Raw genomic sequence first — 23,062 nt, 5'->3', positions numbered from 1 at the left:
TTCTCTTACGACTTTGTGGTTCCCCGACCCGTGATTGCTTTCTTTGTGTTCCTCGCACTAAGGCTTAATCTGTAAAATATGATTTTTTTTTTGTACTTTAGGACCCAAATCAGTATTTGGCCAAATATGTTGCAGCAAATATGTCTTTTTATTTTCTTATTTCTTGAAAAAACAAACAGTGAAAACAAAGGTTTATTAAATGTCTAAATTATTCATGTTTAAAACAGTGAGCATTGAGTCCTGGGTAAGAGTCCCAGACATGCTGAAATGCTCTTACGACTTTGTGGTTCCTCGACCCATAATTGCTTTCTTTGTGTTCCTCTCTGGTCTCAGAAGAATTATGTAACATTTGGGTCCAAACAGAGCCACCAAGAGACCAAAACTCGAGGCCAGGATGGCAAATACCTCCACTGCATCTGCATATTTTCCTGGAGAGTTGATATAAGCAGGAACAAAGGCCACCCACACAGCACAGAAGATCAGCATGCTGAAGGTGATGAGTTTGGCCTCATTGAAACTATCTGGGAGATTCCTTGCCAGAAACGCTAACAGGAAGCTGATGGTAGCCAGTAAACCAATGTAACCCAATAACACAACAAAACCAATCGTAGAACCGACTGCACACTCATAAACTATCTTGTCATTGTAGTATTGAGTGTTTTTATGAGGAGCTGGTGAAGCAGAAACAAGCCAAGCAGTGCAGATTGCTGCCTGAATAGAAGTAAGAACCACAACTGTTCCTCTCTGCTGCACAGCACCAAACCACTTCAGACTGGCTCCACCTCCTGGTTTGGAGGCCTTGAATACAGCCAGAACCACAATAGTTTTTACCAAAATACATGAGACAGAAAGCACAAAGCTGATCCCAAATGCTGCATGTCTCAGTTGGCATGTCCACAGTCTGGGACGACCGATAAACAGCAGTGAACACAGGAAACATAGTTTAAGTGACCCCAAGAGCAAGAAACTCAGTTCTGAATTGTTGGCACGCACCATGGGTGTGCTGCGATGACGAGTGAAGATTCCCAAGACTACAATACAAATAAATGTGCCCAACAATGAGGCTGTAGTCAAGCAGATACCCAGAGGCTCATGGTAGGAGAGGAACTCAGTTTTCTTAGGAACACAGTGGTCACGCTGGGGGCTGGACCAGAAGTCCTCTGGACAACTGGAGCACTCCATGGAGTCTGGCAAAAAGAGGACAAATATTAAAATAAATATCATATAATTATATACTCCAAGGATACATGATTTTTTATGAATACCAACCAGTCTTATTGCTGATCTTTCCCTCAGAACAAGGGATGCAGTCAAAGCAGCACTCAGGTTGCCCTTTCTTTCTGGCCATGCGGGTACCTGCAGGACAGCTCTCACTGCACACTGACCGGAGGGGCTGTACAGATTGCAAGTGTTATCACTGCTTGACACCATTTGAAGTTGTTATTTCTGTTATCATTGCACAAAAATCATTGAAATCAATAAACAATAAGTAACCTGTTTGGATCCAGAGTTCCATAAGATTTTGTCTCCATCAAGTTCGAGTTCTTCACCTTCAGCTGACTCTTTAACCTCACCCACATTCTGAATCTTTGTCCGTCCATCAGGGAGCCACAGCCAGTTCATGACGTCATATATTGGTAAAGCATCACCATTCGCATCAAATGACACTACATCACCAAAAGGTGTGCTGAAGTTCACTTTATCCAAATAGTAAACCATCTACAAATGGGTGAGAACAAGTAAACAACAGATAAAGTATGCAACAAAATCCATTAAAATATGTATCTGATCAGGTCAAGTATTCGACGTTCTAGCTTTGCTGGAATTGTCAATTGTCAATTATGCAGTGTAATCTAACACCAAGCTGGAAAACAGTGTTTTAACTGTCCGCTACGGTTGAGTTTTTTGTTTTGAATCACATTCAGTTAGTACCTCAAAGTGTAGCAGTTGCATTTGAAAACACACAGGTATCAGAGTGTAAACTGATATCACACCTGCCATGGCTCCAGGTTTTGCAGAGTGGCACAGCTGTGCCCGCTGAAAGGTCCTCTTCCTGGTTCACAGTGCAGCAGGTCATCGAGTGCATAGGCCAGAGCATACACAGCCTTGTAAATATTGTATTCAGGCCTGAGTTCTGACACATCAAAGACGTCACTCTCCACATTAAGTAGATGCTCCTGTCCAGTGCAAAGTGCTCTTTTAGCTTCCACCCAGCTTTCCGGAGGTGGCGCAAATTTACACTTAAATATGTCTTCCCAAAACAGACTTACCTGAAATGTGACATTTTTTTCAAAAAATGTATGTTAATCACTGTTAATTAAAAAATAATGAAAATATGTTACTGCTTCAATTTAAGGTCAACTTTTAAGATTACTCTTACAATGCTGTTTCCATAGCTGTTTTGGTGTTCATCAGGTTTTATTTTGAAGAGGAAGTCCTTGAACCCTGATATCTCTCCTCGCCGGATGGCAATGCCCAGTGTGCCACTCAGGTAAGGCATGAAATCAGGTGTATGGAGAACATCAACTGATGTCCAAGCTTCACTTGCTATCCACTGCAGGCCTGTCACATTCTGCCTCACCACCTGAGTATTGCATTATAAAACAAATCTTGTTGTCGAACTCTAAGGAACAAATACATGTTGTACTCTTTGTTTTTTATTTAGTTGTGTACAGTTATCTTCTGATGGTGTATGTGATTCTTTAATTTGTATTTCTTTACTTTTGCTACAACATAAGGGATTAAAAAAAGCAAAACCTTTGTGAATGCAGACTTTTTTATGTTATATATGGACCTGTTATGCTGAGGATCCACATGTAGAAACCTAAAAAAAACTTTTAATAACTGGCAGGAATTACTTTTAAAACATAGATTTATAAATTACATATTTTGAATCTAACCTCCTTCATTAGCTGGTAAATGTGGATCTCCATTGCAAAAACCATGACCACACGAGCTGTTGATTTTTTCATCACATCAACAATCCTCCTAAGTTGTGCTGGGTCATTGCCCCAGGGCAAAACCTCTGAGTATGCAAGACAACCTCCACCAGACTGAGCCAGGTCAGACTGAAAAGATCTGGCAACATTGAGTCCATAGTCATCATCACTGACCAGAAGGCCGACCCAAGTCCAGCCAAAGTGTTTCAGAATCTGAATCATGGCACGCACCTAATTAGATATTAGATAATGTTTACCATTTCTCAACTCAATTTAGGCTTTTTTTTTCTTTTTTTCAGTTTACAGTACTTCTTGAAAGACATAAATGTTCATAATAATAATAACTTGAAATTACCTGGAAAGCATCACTTGGGATTGTTCTAAAGAAGGATGGAAACCGTTGCCTATCACTCAGGCAGGAACATGTGGCAAAATGACTCACCTGAAAAGAGACGTACAGTATACGCACATGCAGTCTACAATATATCATGCAAGTCAATGTACATATTTCAAAAAAATATTCATATTTAATATGAAACAGGTTATTGTACAGCCTATTATAAGTTCAGAGGAAATTGAAGCTCACCATAGGCAATCTGAATAAACCCAGCACATTAGAGCTGGCTATAGAAAATGTTGAATAGGAATCACCCACAATCCCTACAACTGGAGGGGTCCCTGAACAGTTCTCCTTCAGCAGAAACTGCTCCTCTTGACCACTGGCCAGCACCAAAGCAGCACGAAATCCGGTAACAAGTGCACCACAGTTATCAAAAAGACTGTATCCCAGAGTCACATTAGGTAGCAGATTGGAGTTTCTGTTGATCTCATCAACAGCAAAGACCATTGTCATGGCCTGCCTGAAGCCCTGAGTGTCTAAGCTAAAACACAAAAAGTCTCTTTGAAACACCAAATATATTGAGAGAAAACAAGTATCTTATTTTCATTACCACATTATCAATACAAGACATGGCACACATATCAGCACATACTGGTATCATATTCATGTTTTTTTTGTTTATTTTTTTAAGAGCTTGAATACTGAAATGAAAAGAAATGAAACCTACCCCTTACAAGTGGGCTGTACTGGCTCTGAAGTGAAGTTCCACTTTGGGAAGAGTGAGGTGTAGTGGACCTCAAATAGCCCACCGAGAACCACATCACCAGCCTTGTGCAATCCATTGAGGTAAAAGCGTCTCCGTAATTTACACGATGAGGAGAGAGAAAAAGACATAGAGACGAAAAAACAAGAAGAGAACAAAAGCAAGAACAGGTAGACACAAATGAGTTTACCATAACCTGCCGACATAATGGCTGCCCTCCCTTCACCCCTGTCTCTAATATTCATGGTTACTTTATATAATTTGCAGGTTCATGAAACCCTCTCTGTGTCCTTTTCGTCATCACTGACTTTTTCACACCACCTATCAGAACACGGCCTGTAGTGTGGGCAGTATATGACACCTATTCATTATAATAATGAAGTAAATAATTGTTGAGTTTATTGAAGACTGATATTTGTTTATACCTCAGAAACACAATGAGGTTAAAAAAAAAAAATCCAGTTTTGAAAATTTTAAATCAAAATGTCGCATTGGGTTTAATTGATGCTCAATATGTGCCAGTTCTTTGAAGAAGTATGATGTTATGGGTCTGTGATTCTGATTAAAGAAATAATTGAGAATGAGATGGTAGGTTTGTTTTTTACAAACTCAGGTGGAAATCACAGCAGTTACCAAACACAGGCTCAAGCACTTTGTCTCTGACACTTTGTATTCAGTTCCCTTTCCAGGTCTATTACCAGCATTGGTACCACAAGCAGTTAAGAAATAAATGACCCCCTAAGGCTTTATCTGTGATTCCTCTTTTTTCGTTAGCCTACATAAACCAATAACTTAATTTTTTTTTTGTTTATGCAGTTACGTAACTGTAAACTATGGTGCTTTTACAACTGTTATGAGATGTGCTTCACAATAAATTAGAGACATACATTTATACTAACCACAGAGCTGGATAATATGTCTGAACACATCCAATTTAGTATAATCGAGTCTGAGTTTAACCAAGATGTCCACTAGGTGGTAGCAGCAGAGTGAGCCTTAAAATGAGTATCTGTATTTCAAAGAGTACTAATAAGAATTGCATTACTGTTCAAATGACCAGAAAATATATGATGGGTATATTGGCCATCTTAGGACTACACAGTCTTAGCTAATCATGGCCAATTCTGCTCTGGTGGTTTTAGGTAAGACTTAAGTGTCAGCATTATAAGCTGTATGGCTCACTTTACCATTTATCAGCATCAGTAGCAGAACTTAGTGTTCAAATGCAGATATGTCAGGCTAAATATTTAATACTTACTATGGCTCAGAGTGAAAAATAAATTAAATTTGTCAGACCATGATTTGCTTGTAAATACAATCAACCATTCTCAGCTTTTTAATTTGTAGTTAAGTGTGATACCAGAGCGGCTAAACTTTAAAGACACAGAAAAGTTTACAAGATGTTATTTATTATTTATTTTAAATATAGGGGAACAATTAATGCTATTACCATAAAGTAAGGACATCCTCTCTTTGGTGGTAAACTGACGTACAATAGAGGGAGGGAAGCTATTGACTGAAAAATCTATATAAACCAGTGAAAACACACATGTTCACATGCAGACACTTGAGGGATGGGGGTCACTGCTCTCTCTATTAGTCTGATCCTGTATCTGGGTCTGTGTGAGCTGAACTCAGCTCTTGCCTTGAATGTTTCTGGGGATGCATTGAAACAAAGGGCTGGTGCAGGGGTCAGCTCTGAGGCTCCTGTGAAATGTAAGCTTCAGGGTACCACTCGTCTACCTGAATTCTCAGTGGATGGTGACTACATTATTGGGGGTGTTTTCTCCATACATTACTACATGCACACAGTGAAGCATAACTACACCACCATGCCTGAGCCACTAAGGTGCAAAGGGAGGTTAGTAAGAGTGCTGTGTGGGATGAGAGGATTTTGTGTGAGGATGGAAATGTTCTATTTTCAATGATGTTCTGACAATTGTCGCAAAGCTCTTGTGTTTTATATAGGCAAAAATATTGTTTATAGATACAGTGCAGATATTAGTTATTGTGCATAACTCTGAAATACAGTGTATGTATTATGTATTTCTCTTAAGACTGTGAATTGACTTGTAAATTAAAAAAAAATAATTCTGTGTGCAGCATTGACTCCCGTGAACTGCGCTTCTCACGCGCAATGATCTTCGCCATCGAGGAGATTAACAACAGCACGGAGCTGCTGCCGGGCATCAGACTCGGTTATCAGATCTACGACTCGTGTGCCTCGGTGCCCGTGGCGGTGCATGTGGCATTCCAGCTTTCAAGCGGCCTGGACCCGGTGTTTTACACCAGCGACAACTGCTCACAGTCTGGTATGGTGATGGCAGTTGTTGGTGAGTCTGGGTCCACGCCATCCATCAGCATGTCGCGCATCATCGGGCCTTTTAAGATGCCTCAAGTAAATGTTTTGAATTCATGGCAAACTGTGTGTTGAATATTAACTTGTGCTTGTTTCTTTATTTATTTATTTGTCCCGTTCAAGAATTGCACTGTTGTTTTTCGTTAGGTGAGCCACTTTGCCACTTGTGCATGCCTGTCTGATAAGCAGCAGTACCCAAATTTCTTCAGAACAATCCCAAGTGACCAGTTCCAGGCTGACGCGCTGGCCAAGCTGGTCAAACACTTTGGCTGGACTTGGATAGGTGCTGTCCGGTCGGATTCAGATTATGGCAATAATGGCATGGCGTCTTTCCTGGCCGCAGCACGCAGAGAGGGGATCTGTGTGGAATACTCTGAAGCTTTCTATCGGACCAACCCACGTAGCAGGATCCAGAAAGTAGCTGACGTTATCCGCAGGTTTCTACATCACTGATTGTACTTTTCCCCCTGTGCTAAATTACTACACATAAAACCACAATATCATTTGCTGAAGGTGTTATATTCAAAATTTAAGACCTTGTTGTCTTAGCAACGATCTTCTTCATGCTGATATAATATAATGAACTATAATGTCTCTCCAGGTCGACAGCTATGGTTGTTGTGGCATTTACAGCCTCTGGAGACATGAGGATTTTGCTAGAGGAGCTTTCACTTGAGCCTTTTCCACCTCGTGTGTGGATAGGCAGTGAGTCTTGGGTAACAGACCCAGACATGCTGAGGTTCAGCTTCTGTGCTGGAGCTATTGGATTTGGCATTGAGCAATCAGTCATCCCAGGTCTGAGAGACTTCTTGCTGGACCTCTCTCCCTCTAAAGTGGCTGCCTCTCCACTGCTCACTGAGTTCTGGGAGGATGCATTCAACTGCAGGCTGAGAAAAAGTGAGAGTTGAATCTTATGTTTGGGTCCTTGTGTTTTAGTTTTAGTACTGATATTTGATATTTTTGCATTCATAGTTGGGTCCTTGTGGTTGGATTGTGTTTTTTTTGTTGTTGACTGAGCTGAGCAGCAAGTGCTTTAAGATCAAATCCCAGACTGACAGGGAAATTACTGATTTCGACCAAAAACACAAAGTGGACATAAGGGGCACATCTCGGAAAAACATTACTTGATATAATGATCTTACAGGCCAAGTTTTTGGATTTTGGATTAACTTTGCTAGTGTTTTCACAATGTCAAGAATGAAGTCCTGAACACCGACACACAATATAGTCTCCAGGTCACCAACCTAAATTAATTAAATGTCTTAAATTGAAGCAAGTAGGTTTGTAGTTCTAATTTGGCCATTATATCCACTGATTTTAATTTTGTTTTGAGTAAAAAAAAAACGTTTTAATGTCATATGCACAATAACAGTAGTTAATTTAGAATAGTAGTTGTTGGCAATGACAATCTTACTTCTAAGGCTCCTTTTAACAGTGCTCATTAAATATATACTATTTATAGATATATGAAAAGCAAATCACATATTAAAAAAGGAATACAAAAACTACATTAGAATAATGTAGATGTATGGGTTTTTGCAAGGCAGGTAACAAAAACACAAACAAAGAAGTAATGTAATTTTCACGGCTAAAACACAAAACCTGCCCTGTCTCTGTGCTTTTTTTAGCTGGAGCAACATATGCGAGTGTGTGTGATGGAACAGAAGATTTAGAGGCAATACAGACTCCTTACACTGACACTTCTCAGCTCAGAGTCACAAATATGGCGTACAAGGCTGTTTATGCAATAGCACATGCCATTCATAATGCAGTGTGTCAGGAAACAAATTCTACAACTCACTGTGAAAAATTCACCAGGATAGAGTCTGAAGAGGTCAGTTGAAAAAATAAGAAGGGAAAACCCCAATGCCATTTTTGCTGTAATGTACCTTTTCGTGAAATGAAATGTTCTTTTTATTTTGTATTATTCCATTTCTGTCATTTAAAATCCAACTCTACTTCCTCCTCACAGGTACTTACTCAGCTGAAGAGTGTACATTTTTCCAAAAATGGTTATGATGTGTCCTTTGATGCCAACGGGGATCCTGTGGCCACATATGAGTTGGTGAACTGGCAAAAAACTGAGAGTGGCAACATCGAGTTGGTGACAGTCGGACACTATGATGCATCACTGCCGGTGGGCCGGGAGTTCCGTATCAACAGGAACCTCACCTGGGTGGAGGGCAGCACAAAAGTAAGACAGAGGGCACTGCTTTATCATATTCAAATTTACACATCTTAAAGGATACTATATGTTGACAAAAATGTTCTTTTGGTTACTGTAAGGTTTCCTCCCTGTCCATATTTACTGTGAAGAGATCAATCCCAAAGTCCCAGTACTTTCAGTGTGAAATTCCATAACTACTAAAAAACTCTAACTTGAAAACAACCACTTGATCTGTCCAAATAAGAGTGGTGAAGCCTAATTTTAGTTTCAGATTAACATAACAACAATTTTTTACACAAAAAGAATGTTGGTGTTTTTCCCCCAGCAAATATATTGACAATAAAAACAGGTTTATTAAAAAAAGGAAATGACTTAAAAAGAGGATAATGTGTTAGGGTACCTGAGTTACTCCAGTAGGTCATTTCACAACTAAAGGGCCCAGGCGGAAAAGGCCCAGGCACATTAAGTTTCATGTTTTGACCATAAAATGAACAGGAATGACCTCCTAGAGGTTGTGTTCAGACTTATAGGAGGTCAGACGGTCAACTATAAATGCTGGATCTAGCCCCCATTATAAAATGTCAACAGGTAGGGCCCAATGACCAATCCATGTGGTACTCCATAGTTTGATAGTATGATAGTATGATAGATAATCCTCAAATTTCACACAGAATAGTCTTCTTTAATGATGAGAACAGAACAGATCTAAAACCAAACCCAAGATACCCACCCAATTTTTAGGATAATCACTTACAGTACAATAATAAACAGTTCAGTCAGGCTTTGTACAGTTGTATTTGGCAGTGTGGGTTCTGCTCTAGAGAGCTTGGAGCAGTATCTGTGTAGCTAACCTGGCTGAGAGCACAACATTTAATCGCCCTGGGACAAGCAGAAAAGAACTTGGATATGCTATATGCAATGGCACTGATACTTGCAGACATTACAAACATTGCAAACTATTCATCCTAGGAAATACTGTTGTGCTGACTAATGCAGGTGGCGCTTGGGGTGGTAGACGGAGATTTAACGTAGCAGTGTTTAGCAGAAGATTAAAACTATGCAGGAGGAATGAGAGACAGAACAGTTTGAATGGACTGCCTTGTTGTCTGTGTGTGATAGTGATTGGTTGGGCTTGGCACGGTTGTCGGGCCAGCTGACAGCCGAGCGGGCGTACCTACCACATTCCACCTGAACTAGCGCAGAGCTACATTTACTAATGTTAAAGATTGTGATTTTAGCCTTTTGATCCTCAGAGTTTAGCAATACACCAAGATATGTGTACAGTTGTTTGTATGTTTGTGCCAGGTACCTGTGTCAGTGTGCTCTGACAGCTGTCCTTCAGGAACTCGTAAAGTGCTGCAGAAAGGAAAACCCATCTGCTGTTATGATTGTTTACCATGTCCTGAGGGAGAGATTAGCAATGTTACAGGTAATTTCCAATCTCCAAATTAATTTCTACTGTACAACATCAAATATACAGTAAGTCTCCTAAAAGGCCTTTTTGCTTATTTTTTTTTCAGATTCCCCTGATTGTCTCCCATGCCCCAAAGAGTTATGGCCTAATGCAGAGAGGGACACGTGTCTCCCCAAGCCTGTAGAGTTTCTTTCCTTCAATGAGGTCCTAGGAATCATCCTGGCTGCATTCTCAGTTGGTGGTGCCTGTCTTGCCATTATAACAGCGGCTGTGTTCTATCGTCACAGGACATCCCCGATTGTCAGGGCCAACAACTCTGAGCTGAGCTTCCTGCTGCTCTTCTCTCTGACTCTGTGTTTCTTATGTTCATTAACTTTCATTGGAGCGCCCTCTGAGTGGTCCTGCATGCTGCGCCACACAGCATTTGGGATCACCTTTGTCCTCTGTATGTCTTGTGTTCTTGGAAAAACAATAGTAGTGTTAATGGCCTTCAGAGCTACACTCCCAGGAAGCAATGTGATGAAATGGTTTGGTCCTCCACAGCAAAGAATGACTGTAGTGTCTTTCACGTTCATTCAAGTTTTAATATGTACTATTTGGTTGGTTCTTAATCCTCCATTTCCAGTGAAAAACCTCACAACATACAAGGAGAGAATCATCCTGGAGTGTGCATTAGGCTCAGCTGTTGGGTTCTGGGCTGTGCTCGGGTACATCGGCCTGCTGGCTGTCTTTTGCTTTGTGTTAGCTGTCCTGGCTCGGAAACTACCTGATAATTTTAATGAAGCCAAGCTGATCACCTTCAGCATGCTGATATTCTGTGCAGTCTGGATCACCTTTATCCCTGCATATGTCAGCTCTCCTGGGAAATTCACTGTGGCTGTGGAGATATTTGCCATTCTGGCCTCCAGTTTTGGACTAATATTGTGTATATTTGCTCCAAAGTGTTTCATCATATTGTTTAAGCCAGAGAAGAACACCAAGAAACATTTAATGAACAAAAATCAATACTGAGAAATATGAGTTTTGGGAAATGTTAAAACAGACATTTGCTAGCATTGAGGTGGATTTCTCAACAGTTTTGATAGTAAATGTAGATGACTGAAGCGATACATTCCTCAGTGTGTGCTACAACAATGGAAAAGCTGAGCTACCGTTCTGCAGAATATGTTGCTCTCATTATTGCTGTCTCTGTGAGCAGGAAAACTCAGCTTACTCAGTAAATTCGACACTGAAGATTGTATTGCTTTAGTGAACCACATTTACAATAAAAAATGTGACACACTTTCCCATAGCATACAGTATGATGCTTAAAATGTACACATTCAACACAGTCTTCACCTTTAAATATTGACAAAATATTTATCATCAAACATTAAACATGAAAATTTTGACACAAAAATGTTTAGTGACTTTAATGCCATTTTTTAAATCTTGTTTATGTTATGAAATTATTTAACAAATATTATTTTATAGTGAGCTAAATGAGTCAATAAATAAGTTCAAAATACAGAAAAAAAGGCTTGGTTCTGTGTTCTGTCTTGACACTGTCATAAAATTGTTGCTTTTTCAAAAATATTTCTGTATTCACACTATGTAAGAGGGGACTGAACCACACAAAAAGCTATTAAAGGTGGATTTGTAGACTTAACTGCAATAACGGTTGGATAAAATTAGGAAATCATTTTTTATTTTCAATGATAACTTTGCATGAGGAGAAGGGACACATGGGCACTGAGTGCAGATAATATTGTACAGCCAATAGAAAGAATTCTCTTTGGTGTACAGTAAGCTGACGTACAGTAGAAGGAGGGATGGTTTGTCTGAAAAATCTATATAAACCAGTGTTAACACACATGCAGTATTCCCACACAGACAGTTGAGGGATGGAGATCACTGCTCTCTCTATTAGCCTGATCCTGTCTCTGGGTCTGTGTGAGCTGAACTCAGCTCTTGCCTTGAATGTTTCTGGTGCTGGGGTCAACTCTGAGGCTGCATCTTTGAAATGTAAGCTTCAGGGTACCACTCGTCTACCTGTATTCTCAATGGATGGTGACTTCGTTATTGGTGGTGTTGTCACCCAACATACCAACATGCACACAGTGAAGAATAACTACACCTACATGCCTGTGCCAGTGAAATGCAAAGGGAGGTGAGTAAGAGGGAGAAATGTATGCTGTGTGAGGATGGAAATGACAATTTGGTTAAAAAATCCAGTGAATTTACGTTTTTGACAGTGAATATGAATTGCAATTCTCCCCCATGTTTTCTCTTAAAATTGTGACCTGTGCTTATGGAGTTGACATGTGTTTCTGTGTGCAGAATTAATCAACGTGGACTGCGCTTCTCACGCGCAATGATCTTCGCCATCGAGGAGATTAACAACAGCACGGAGCTGCTGCCGGGCATCAGACTCGGTTATCAGATCTACGACTCGTGTGCCTCGGTGCCTGTGGCGGTGCATGTGGCATTCCAGCTTTTAAACGGCCTGGACCCGATGTTTTACACCGGCGACAACTGCTCACAGTCTGGTAAAGTGATGGCAGTTGTTGGTGAGTCTGGGTCCACGCCATCCATCAGCATGTCGCGGGTCCTCGGGCCTTTTAACATCCCTCAAGTAAATGTTTGAATTTGTGGCAAACTGTGTGTTTAATATAAACTTGAGCTGATTGTTTTGTCCCGTTAAATAATTACACTGTTGTTTTCCCTAGGTGAGCCACTTTGCCACTTGTGCATGCCTGTCCGATAAGCAGCAGTACCCGAGTTTCTTCAGAACAATCCCAAGTGACCAGTTCCAGGCTGACGCGCTGGCCAAGCTGGTCAAACACTTTGGCTGGACTTGGATAGGTGCTGTCCGGTCGGATTCAGATTATGGCAATAATGGCATGGCGTCTTTCCTGGCCGCAGCACGCAGAGAGGGGATCTGTGTGGAATACTCTGAAGCTTTCTATCGGACCAACCCACGTAGCAGGATCCAGAGAGTAGCTGACGTTATCCGCAGGTTTCTACATCACTGATTGTGCTTTTGCTCCCTGTGCTGACACTGACCTTCTGCACAAAGAACCGTAAAATGTGTAAAAACATTTTTTATTTAATTTAATTTCTTCATGTCAGTGAGGCCAAATACTAAACTATAATTTTCTATGCTATCTTTCACATGTATGTTTGTGTTTGTGATCTCATTTTCATGTTTGTGCTGATATAATATAATGAACTATAATGTCTCTCCAGGTCGACAGCTATGGTTGTTGTGGCATTTACAGCCATTGGAGACATGAGGATTTTGCTAGAAGAGCTTTCTCTTGAGCCTTTTCCACCTCGCCTGTGGATAGGCAGTGAGGCCTGGGTAACAGACCCAGACATGCTGAGGTTCAGCTTCTGTGCTGGAGCTATTGGATTTGGCATTGAGCAATCAGTCATCCCAGGTCTGAGAGACTTCTTGCTGGACCTCTCTCCCTCTGAAGTGGCTGCCTCTCCACTGCTCACTGAGTTCTGGGAGGATGTATTCAACTGCAGGCTGAGAAAAAGTGAGAGAGTTGAATCTTATGTTTGGGTCCTTGTGTTTCAGTGTTGTCATATTTCTCTGTCTGTCTGAGTGGAGCAGCAATTGCATTCAGACTAAATACCAGGTTTTGCATGAAATCTGTTGTTATTGAATTGAGTCATGAGAAGACAATAAGGTGTATCTCTGTTAATCTCACTTGAAAGTATGATCTCTCAGGTCAGGTTATGGCATTCTGCTGTCTTTGAAAAGGTTTTGTTTAAACTTTGCTGCAGTGTTTTTATGTCAACACTAAAGCCACGAACACAAGCACACAATATAGAGACAGTCTCCAGGTCATTAAGCTAAATAGAGATGACAAATTGTTCTTAAAGCACATATCAGTTACAGTATATAAGCTTGTCTGCATGTAATTAAACTATTTTTCTGATAGTTATTTTAGATCTTTTGTGTAATTTAAACACGTTAACGCCATTCAAGTCAGTATGTAAATTATATATTTTTCAGGGAATGAAGTAATGACCTTCCAATCAGTGAATGATGGTTAAAATATAGGGTTGATACAAACAGAAACAGCAACTATCAAAAAATTAATAAAGATGTCTGCAAAATAGTGTTTTTTGAGAGTGCTTTAAATTAAAAATGCATGTTGTACATTTACATTAGTGCAATATAGATATGAGTAGCTGAAATGAGTTGTAATTTTCAGGGTTGATAAAAAAAATCCCTCTTCTCTGTCTGTGATTTTAGGTAAAGTCAGAAACGAGAGGGTCTGTGATGGAAGTGAAGACATACAGATGCTCCAGACTCTGTACACTGACACATCTCAGCTCCGGATCACTAACATGGTATACAAGGCAGTTTATGCAATAGCACATGCCATTCATAATGCAGTGTGTCAGGAAAGAAAGAAAGAAACTCACTGTGACAAATTCACCAGGACAGAGTCTGAAGAGGTCAGTGAAAAACAAATCGGTAACTGCACCAATACATCAATGTCCTTTTTAAATGTAAAATGTACAAATTAATGACATGGAATTTAATCAAATTCTTCTTATTTGGTATCCCAATTTGCACCATCAGTGAAATGCAATTTGTTTCATCTCCTCCACACTTATTTCTTATTATTCTTCATCTTCCACCGCACTTTCTGTCAAAGTTACTACACAACACCAAAAATGGCAGTTTGATTGCTTGCACACTCCACATGCACGTTATTTTCCCCGCAGTTTATCTGTAGGGCTCATATTGGGAGGAATGCTCAGAGCTAAAATGCATGAGAACACAGCAAGAGTGGAAACCTGTGCTTGTTCCCAAAACTTCCACTCTTCATACACCTTTTAGCGAAAATTGTAGAGAATCCTGTGCTTGTTTCAGACATCCTATTTTGGAATCAATCCGAATTACAGATTTGCGTCAGTGAGCCTAAATGTGACAGCAATTCCAACCAAATGTTCCATATAGACCAATGTTAACCGGAACCATACATTTCTTGAAGAAAAAAGGAAAAGCCACCTTTCTTAACTTTGATTTGGCACACATTTCTTTTTGTAAATGAAACTACATCAATGCGTTCCCCAGAGACTGTTCTTTCTGATGATACTAATATTTTGTTATTCCGACTCACATTTTCTGAAAAAACAAGAATAGTTTGAGAGGTGTGATCTCCATGAAGTTACTTGTCTCAACTGATAGATATTGTGTGCCCCTCCCCTTTCCATCTTCTAATGCTGATGTAAACGTCATAGCAACCAGCAAAGTCAGAATTAGCCAGACCTTCAAAATAAAAGACCGAAATAGTATTTGTATGTTAACAAGAATCTTGGATCTTTTTTTTTTTTAGTTTATAGCACTCGTTGCGAAGCAACCATCTTTTGTACTGAAAGCAACAATTACTCAAAATAATGATTAGTTTGTGCAAAGCGACGACTAGTTTAGTACAATAAAATCCTGATAGGCAACTGTGTTAAAAGGAAACCAAGGAGGAAGAGTATTTGTTACAAAGCGAAGATCTGTTGTACTTGAAGCAAGAAATATGAAAGTAATGAGTTGTCATAGTAAAGAAACAAGTCAATTAGTAAAATAAAAGCTTGAGAGGTAATTGTGTCTTAACAGAAAACCCAGGAGTATGTTAGTTAACAATACTGCCCTACAAAGCCTAACTGCAGTAACTACATTTTTGGTCAAAATTGAGTTATATTTAAAAATGAACTCCTTGATGTCAGTTTTATCTTGTGACAAAGTTTTAGATTTCAATTTTTCTTTATTTCAGAGAAATAATGATATAAAATTGCAGTATATATATACTCATTTAAACATAAAACAAAAGCAGTGTAGCCTTGTAATTCTTCATTGTGTTGAATAGTGAAGACAAGAATAATAGAAATTATAAATTCATTTGATAGGGAAATTATTAAGTCATTAAGTAAAAAAGTGAGATAAAATTATATTAAGATTAAAATATAACATTTCTTTATAATATTAAGTCTTAAATACACAAATATTTGAATAGAGTTGTTAAACACTTTTAAATACACTTATAAAAAAATCAATTTGAAAATGTTTCTTCACTGAAAACAAAATATAAAAGCTGAAAGAAGACAACAACATTGTAGTTACTGCACTCTGGTTTTGCATTGCTGTAAAAGGTTCTAATAGTTATGCAAAACCAGTGCAGTAACGACATTTTTGGGGTTAACGGTCAAATAAATTGTCATGATTTTTTAGCATAAAAATAACATCATCAATACATGTTGAAATAAGTGTCATATCACTGACCAACCTATAACCTATTGGCTTGCCAGTTAGAATACCTTAAAGCAGCTTTTCTCAGTTTTACCCCTTGCGTAGTTACTGCAGTTAGGCTTTGTAGGGCAGAATACATCTACTGATGCACAGCCTTGGACACATCATCAGTGTTGGATCCTAGACTCACTGTGAGTTTTGGGTCTTGCAACAGACACCCTCATCCAGGCGACCCGACCGAGGTGATCAAATCTCGGCCTGTGTCCAAGTGGCATGCTACACCCACTACAACCACTGCTCTCCCCTTTTTAACCAAAGCCATCTGGAGGCTTTTTCTGCTGCCTCCACATTTTTGCCTATGTCCCTTCTCCGGTTGACAACCGTTATGCTGGGTGTCTAGTGTGCCGTAGGCTTTGCTCAGAGAGTGGCTGGCAAACCTCCGACAGCCCACCTCCACTGGCATACACCTGGTCTTCCACCCGTTCCTCCGACAATCCTCCACCAGCTCCTGGTACTTCTCCCTCTTTCTTTCTTGGGCCTCCTCCATCCTCTCCTCCCAGGGAACCGTCAGCTCCAGCAATAAGAGTTGCTTTGTGGCCTCTGAGACCAAGATGATGTCAGGTCTCAACCTGGACTGGGTGATGTGTGGTGGAATTTTCAGCTGCTTCTCCAGGTCTACTGTCATCACCCAGTCTCGGGCCGTGGAGAACAAACCCATAGAGCCGTTCCGTGGTGTTTTTTCTGGCCTTTGTCCTTCGCTGACAAAGCGGATGGCCTTAGCTGTGGCTTGGGTGTATCGGCTTCCCTTGATCCCCTTGCTGATTGCTTCAGCGATGGTTTTGAGGACCTGGTCGTGCCTCCATCGATACCGGCCCTCCCCCAGTGCCTTGGAGCAGCTGCTCAGGATGTGTGTCCCTGTTTTGGAACACAGGGCGCATGTAGGTGTTTCTATTTTGCCCCATGTGCACAGGTTGGATGGGCTTGGGAGGACATCGTAAACCCCCTGGACCAAGAACTTGATCCTCTGGGGATTCCACTGCCAGATGTCCTTCCAGGTGACACTCCGCTCCATCGCCTGCTCCCACTTCATCCAGGCGCCCTGCTGCCGCATGGCCACTGCTCTGCTGGTTCGCACTTCCTCGACTGAAGCTCGCACCTCCTCCTGCACCAACCTCTACCGCTCTCTTCCGCTGGCTCGGTCGAATCGGGTTGCTGGTTGGCTCCCCAGTCCGGCTCTGCCTTGTGCCACTGTTCCCAGGATGGCCTTGTGCTTCAGTCGCAACTCTGCTTGCTGGACCGCATCGGCTGCCCTCCACTTTCTCCCTGTCCTCACAATAATCCCTGCCCCGGACACTTTGGCATCTCTGGATCCAGAGTACTGCAGATGTTCCCGTGCCCGTGCCACAATGAACTCCACTCTGACTGAACTGAAGGGGAGCCTGAGCTTGTTGGTGTTCCCATATAGTCCAATGCTGCTTAGGCTGCGTGGCAATCCCAGCCATCTTCGCAGATAACTGCTCACCTTTTGCTCAAAACCTTCCACCACCTTCATTGGGACCTCGTAGATGAGGAGAGGCCAGAGGATTCTTGGGAGGATCCCATGCTGGTAGACCCAGGCCTTGAATCTTCCAGGGAGTCCAGACTTGTCCACTGTCCTTAACCAGCCCTCCAGGTCAGCATTGGTTGCCTTGATGGAAACTGCATCCTTCAGACTGCAGGTGAAGACCTTTCCGAGGCTCTTCACTGGCCTCTCAGTGATTGATGGGATCTGATGTAGTCCCAGGCTGAAGCAGAATCTATCTGTTACTTTCCCCTTTTTCAGAACCAAAGACCGGGACTTTGCCGGTTTGAAGCTCATGCAAGCCCACGCCATGATGCGCTCCAACCCCTGGAGGATCCACCTGGCTCCTGGTACAGCTGTTGTTGTCACCGTTAGGTCATCCATGAAGGCTCTGATGGGAGGTTGCCTTACTCCAGACTTGCTGAGGGGACCTCCACATTCTGGTTCAGTTGCCTTGACCAGCATGTTCATTGCCAGCGAAAAATAGGGTCACTGAGATTGTGCACCCAGTGGCTATGCCAACTTCTAGCTGGTGCCAGTCAGATGTCATCTCACCAGAGGAGACTCTCAAACTGAACTTGCTGTAGTAGTCCAGGATGAGGTGTTTCACCTTCTGGGGAACATGGTGTCTCTCCAGTGTGACTTCCACCAGCTTGTGTGGTATCGAGCCATAGGCGTTGGTTAGATCCAGCCATAACACCGCCAGATCCCCTCTGCCTTCTCTCGCCTCCCTGATGAGTTGGCTTACCACGCCTGTGTGTTCCAGGCAACCAGGCACTCCCGGTATTCCTCCCTTCTGCACTGACGTGTCGATGTACTTATTGCCCAACAGGAAGTTGGAGAGTCTCTTGGCTACGATGCTGAAGAAGATTTTGCTCTCCACACTGAGCAAGGAGATGACACGAAACTGGTCGATGTTCTCAGACTTTTCATCTTTCGGTATGTACACTCCCTCAGCATACCTCCATGACTGGGCGATCTTTCCTCTCCTCCAGATCACTTTCAGAGCCCTCCAAAGCCGATGTCGTAGCTTTGGGCATTTCTTATAGACCTTATACGGCACTCTGCTTGGGCCTGGTGCTGAGCTTGACTGTGCTCTCCGCACCACTTCCTCCACTTCACTAGGGCAGGGCTCCTTGAGGTTGAACTCCAATGTAGGCTCTGATGGTATTGTCAGTGCATTGCATGGATCCAGCGGCTGTTCTCTGATAGGGTCACTGTACGTGGCTTTGAGGTGGTCGTTAATGGCATCCTTGGAGCAGGTAAGGCGTCCAGACCTCTTTTGACCAAGGAGCTGCTTGGTCAACTTGAAGGGATTGGCCAGGAAAGCGGTTCTCTTCCTGGCCCTCTCTTTCCACCTCCTCCTGTGGAACTCCGCCCTCTGCAGGGTCAAGAGTTGTTTCCTTAGAATTGCTCTCAGATCCGCTAGGCCAGCTCTCTCAACTTCCCCTGCTTTCTTGTACTGCCTCTTTAGCAGCTTAAGCTCTTCCCTGAGACTCTGGATTCTCCTTGCTCTGTGGCTTGGAGCATAGGCCGATGGAGTGGGCTTGGGTGCTTCGGTTCCAAAATGCTCAGCCGCGATGTTCAATATGAGGGTGGTCATTGTTTCCAGCCGACGGTCGACATACCCTTTGGCTGTCACTTCCAGGACCCGATCTACATCACTCGGTTCTCTTCAAGGATTGGGGCCACTGAATCCTTGGTCTGGCTGAAGGCGCAGAGCCAGTTGTTATGGTTGGAGCTTGCTGGCTTTGGAGGCTCTGTGGATTGTTAGGAGATGATGCTGTTTCTTTAGGGCTTAGGGTGGCATGCGAACTGTTGGCAGCGGGTGTAGGCGACACTAGGAGGCTCTGGGCACTGTGGGTTGCCTCCGGGCCTAGCTCCTCCTGCGTCTGACCAGAAGTGACTTCTGTGCGTTGTGCGGTCGTTGCCGCTGCCAAACATTACATTCTGCCATGATGTATTCTTTAACCCTTCTGATTCTTGCAGGTTTTACCGCAGATGCACTGTACTGTTGTGGTCATTATTCCGTTGTCCTGGGTCGTCGTTCTTATATCCGTCCGGTTGGGGTGCTCATCCTCCCCCCCTCTCGGGCACCCCTGGGGGTATTTTTCCTTTGTCGTGTCTGTAGCTTGTTTTGGGTTCCTCCTCTCAGAAGAAGTAGCTTGGGCTGACAACCCTCCCCACCTGGGGTTGCCGTCTCTCCGGCTGTCCTCTGTCTCTCCAGATGTCACCACCCTTTTCGTGGTCGTCACCCAGGCTGTTCCTGGTTGTCACTGGTGCTCCTAGAGGTTTCAGTTAACTCATTGCAAAGTAAAGTAATTATATCCTAATAGGAAGTTAAGGATGTGGCTGTATCGTGAAAGCACACTGTTCAAACGTTCTTGTTTTAAGTGTTAATTGTTAACTTTCTCTTACTTTATTTTATCCCACAGGTTCTTGTCCAGTTAAAAAAAGTAAATTTTTCACAAAATGGTTATGATGTGTCATTTGATGCCAATGGGGATCCTGTGGCCACATATGAGCTGGTGAACTGGCAAAAAACTGAGGGTGGCAAAATCGAGTTGGTGACAGTCGGAAACTACGATGCATCACTGCCGGTGGGCCGGGAGTTCCGTATCAACAGGAACCTCACCTGGGTGGAAGGCAGCACACAAGTAAGTAGAGTTTAGAGTTTTCTATTAAACACAAGTTTAGTGGTACCTAAAAGGTCTTGTTTAACAAATTTTAGTTTAAAACAAGTTTAAAACAGTGTTACATGGTATGAAATGTTTTTGTTCCCTGTACGTCCTGCCTATACTCGCTGACAAAAGGTGAATTCCAGAGTTACAACATTTTTGCATAAAACTACGCCTTCAACTTATCCAAAAGTCTTGCCTTCTGGGTTGCAGTGCAGGGATAGAAAATAATTACGTTTTAATTGATTTTTGGAGATTTTGACAAAATCAGGTTGGTTTAATTTACAGATTGCATGTCCATGATCAGCAGCTCTGAAGAAACGTGATGAGTGGGTGAGGGATGACACTGAGCTTCATCTATGAGAGTCCACCTCACCTGAAAGGAAGTGATCAATCAGAGCCAAGTGGTTTCAAATGCAGTTGTAAATCATAAAGTTGTTGTAAAGTTTATCATAAAGTTTGTTGTCTTTGTGGGTAGGGAGTACTGCAAGAGTCACTCTACTTCAAATTAATTTCATTTTTACCAACTTTAGCTTTTTAACCTCAGAGCTTTGTAGCACATCTGATATTTTGTTTTTATCTTTGTGCCAGGTACCTGTGTCAGTGTGCTCTGACAGCTGTCCTCCAGGAACTCGTAAAGTGCTGCAGAAAGGAAAACCCATCTGCTGTTATGATTGTTTACCATGTCCTGAGGGAGAGATTAGCAATGCTACAGGTATTTTTATTTTCTCCAAATACATGTTGACTGTACAACATATACAGTAGTTTACAGTATATCTCCTAAAAGGCCTCTTTGCTTAATTTTTTTTAGATTCCCCTGATTGCTTCCCATGCCTGAAGGAGTTCTGGCCTAATGCAGTAAGGGACACGTGTCTCCCCAAGCCTGTAGAGTTTCTTTCCTTCAACGAGGTCTTAGGAATCTTCCTGGCTGCATTCTCAGTTGGTGGTGCCTGTCTTGCCATTATAACAGCAGCTGTGTTCCATCGTCACAGGACATCCCCGATTGTCAGGGCCAACAACTCTGAGCTGAGCTTCCTGCTGCTCTTCTCTCTGACTCTGTGTTTCTTATGTTCATTAACTTTCATTGGAGCGCCCTCTGAGTGGTCCTGCATGCTGCGCCACACAGCATTTGGGATCACCTTTGTCCTCTGTATGTCTTGTGTTCTTGGAAAAACAATAGTAGTGTTAATGGCCTTCAGAGCTACACTCCCAGGAAGCAATGTGATGAAATGGTTTGGGCCTACACAGCAAAGAATGACTGTAGTGTCTTTAACGTTCGTTCAAGTTATAATATGTACTATTTGGTTGGTTCTTAATCCCCCGTTTCCAGTGAAAAACCTCACAACATACAAGGAGAGAATCATCCTGGAATGTGCATTAGGCTCAGCTGTTGGGTTCTGGGCTGTGCTCGGGTACATCGGCCTGCTGGCTGTCTTTTGCTTTGTGTTAGCTGTCCTGGCTCGGAAACTACCTGATAATTTTAATGAAGCCAAGCTGATCACATTCAGCATGCTGATATTCTGTGCAGTGTGGATCACCTTTATCCCTGCATATGTCAGCTCTCCTGGGAAATTCACTGTGGCTGTGGAGATATTTGCCATTCTGGCCTCCAGTTTTGGACTAATATTGTGTATATTTGCTCCAAAGTGTTTCATCATATTGTTTAAGCCAGAGAAGAACACCAAGAAACATTTAATGAACAAAAATCAATACTGAGAAATATGAGGTTTGGGAAAAGTTAAAACAGACATTTGCCAGCATTGAGGTGGATTTCTCAACAGTTTTGATAGTAAATGTAGATGACTGAAGCGATACATTCCTCAGTGTGTGCTACAACAATGGAAAAGCTGAGCTACCGTTCTGCAGAATATGTTGCTCTCATTATTGCTGTCTCTGTGAGCAAGAAAATTCAGCTTTCTCAGTAAATTGGACACTGAAGATTGTATTGCTTTAGTGAACCACATTTACAATAAAAAATGTGACAAACTTTCCCATAGCATACAGTATGATGCTTAAAATGTACACATTCAACACAGTCTTCACCTTTAAATATTGACAAAATATTTATCGTCAAACATTTAACATGAAAATTTTGACACAAAAATGTTTAGTGACTTTAATGCCATTTTTTAAATCTTGTTTATGTTATGAAATTATTTAACAAATATTATTTTATAATGAGCTATAATCAATAAATAAGTTCAAAATACAGAAAAAAAGGCTTGGCTCTGTGCTCTGTCTTGACGCTGTCATAAAATTGTTGCTTTTTCAAAAATATTTCTGTATTCACACTATGTAAGAAGGGACTGAACCACACAAAAAGCTATTAAAGTTGCATTTGTAGACTTAACTGCGATAACAGTTGGATAAAATTAGGAAATCATTTTTTATTTACAATGATAACTTTGCAAGAGGAGAAGGGACACATGGGCACTGAGTGCAGATAATATTGTACAGTGTAACCCAGGTGAAGAAACGCACTTGGGATTAGTTAAAGAATAAATTATTAAATTGTTATTATGTTTGTTGTATCGGCAGAAGTTTCAGAAATCCGATTGTATTTGAATGCACCATTCAGCCCTCTGACCCTTAGCAGT

General features: G+C 41.7%; 3 protein-coding genes across 3 annotated transcripts; 2 read left to right on the top strand and 1 right to left on the bottom strand.

Annotated features, from left to right (window-relative positions):
* Positions 1-273: 273 nt before the first annotated feature.
* Positions 274-4,173, bottom strand: LOC131969924 (extracellular calcium-sensing receptor-like). Its single transcript, XM_059331154.1, has 9 exons — positions 4,007-4,173; positions 3,526-3,820; positions 3,295-3,381; positions 2,901-3,170; positions 2,375-2,584; positions 1,995-2,270; positions 1,495-1,719; positions 1,270-1,393; positions 274-1,187 (listed from the first exon to the last, which is right to left on the bottom strand). Exons 1-9 carry the CDS (start codon positions 4,171-4,173, stop codon positions 274-276), a joined length of 2,568 nt encoding a protein of 855 aa, XP_059187137.1.
* A 1,443-nt stretch (positions 4,174-5,616) lies between these two features.
* On the top strand, positions 5,617-10,993 carry LOC131969923 (extracellular calcium-sensing receptor-like). Its single transcript, XM_059331153.1, has 8 exons — positions 5,617-5,903; positions 6,146-6,440; positions 6,549-6,838; positions 7,003-7,298; positions 8,030-8,235; positions 8,374-8,595; positions 9,874-9,997; positions 10,089-10,993. The coding sequence occupies exons 1-8, from the start codon at positions 5,617-5,619 to the stop codon at positions 10,991-10,993; spliced, it is 2,625 nt and encodes an 874-aa protein (XP_059187136.1).
* Positions 10,994-12,033: 1,040 nt separating this feature from the next.
* On the top strand, positions 12,034-22,181 carry LOC131969921 (extracellular calcium-sensing receptor-like). Its single transcript, XM_059331150.1, has 8 exons — positions 12,034-12,131; positions 12,302-12,596; positions 12,691-12,980; positions 13,211-13,506; positions 14,232-14,437; positions 20,223-20,444; positions 21,057-21,180; positions 21,277-22,181. The coding sequence occupies exons 1-8, from the start codon at positions 12,073-12,075 to the stop codon at positions 22,179-22,181; spliced, it is 2,397 nt and encodes a 798-aa protein (XP_059187133.1). The 5' UTR covers positions 12,034-12,072.
* The last annotated feature ends 881 nt before the right edge of the window (positions 22,182-23,062 follow it).

Source organism: Centropristis striata, chromosome 4 (genome assembly GCF_030273125.1).
Source record: "Centropristis striata isolate RG_2023a ecotype Rhode Island chromosome 4, C.striata_1.0, whole genome shotgun sequence".
Lineage (NCBI taxonomy): Eukaryota > Metazoa > Chordata > Actinopteri > Perciformes > Serranidae > Centropristis > Centropristis striata.
The sequence above is the reverse complement of the archived record's forward strand: the minus strand, read 5'-3'. Positions and strand labels throughout refer to the sequence as shown.

Bases quoted from the DNA above. Each gene is read 5' to 3' on its own strand.
- LOC131969924 (XM_059331154.1), bottom strand. From the start codon at position 4,173: ATGTCTTTTTCTCTCTCCTCATCGTGTAAATTACGGAGACGCTTTTAC. The intron at 1,720-1,994 runs GTGTGATATCAG...ACCCATTTGTAG, and splicing joins AAAACCTGGAGCCATGGCAG to ATGGTTTACTATTTGGATAA. The intron at 1,188-1,269 runs GTTGGTATTCAT...TCTTTTTGCCAG, and splicing joins AAAGATCAGCAATAAGACTG to ACTCCATGGAGTGCTCCAGT.
- LOC131969923 (XM_059331153.1), top strand. From the start codon at position 5,617: ATGGGGGTCACTGCTCTCTCTATTAGTCTGATCCTGTATCTGGGTCTG. The intron at 6,441-6,548 runs GTAAATGTTTTG...GTTTTTCGTTAG, and splicing joins GGCCTTTTAAGATGCCTCAA to GTGAGCCACTTTGCCACTTG. The intron at 8,236-8,373 runs GTCAGTTGAAAA...TCCTCCTCACAG, and splicing joins CCAGGATAGAGTCTGAAGAG to GTACTTACTCAGCTGAAGAG.
- LOC131969921 (XM_059331150.1), top strand. From the start codon at position 12,073: ATGCACACAGTGAAGAATAACTACACCTACATGCCTGTGCCAGTGAAA. The intron at 13,507-14,231 runs GTGAGAGAGTTG...CTGTGATTTTAG, and splicing joins CAACTGCAGGCTGAGAAAAA to GTAAAGTCAGAAACGAGAGG. The intron at 21,181-21,276 runs GTATTTTTATTT...AATTTTTTTTAG, and splicing joins AGAGATTAGCAATGCTACAG to ATTCCCCTGATTGCTTCCCA.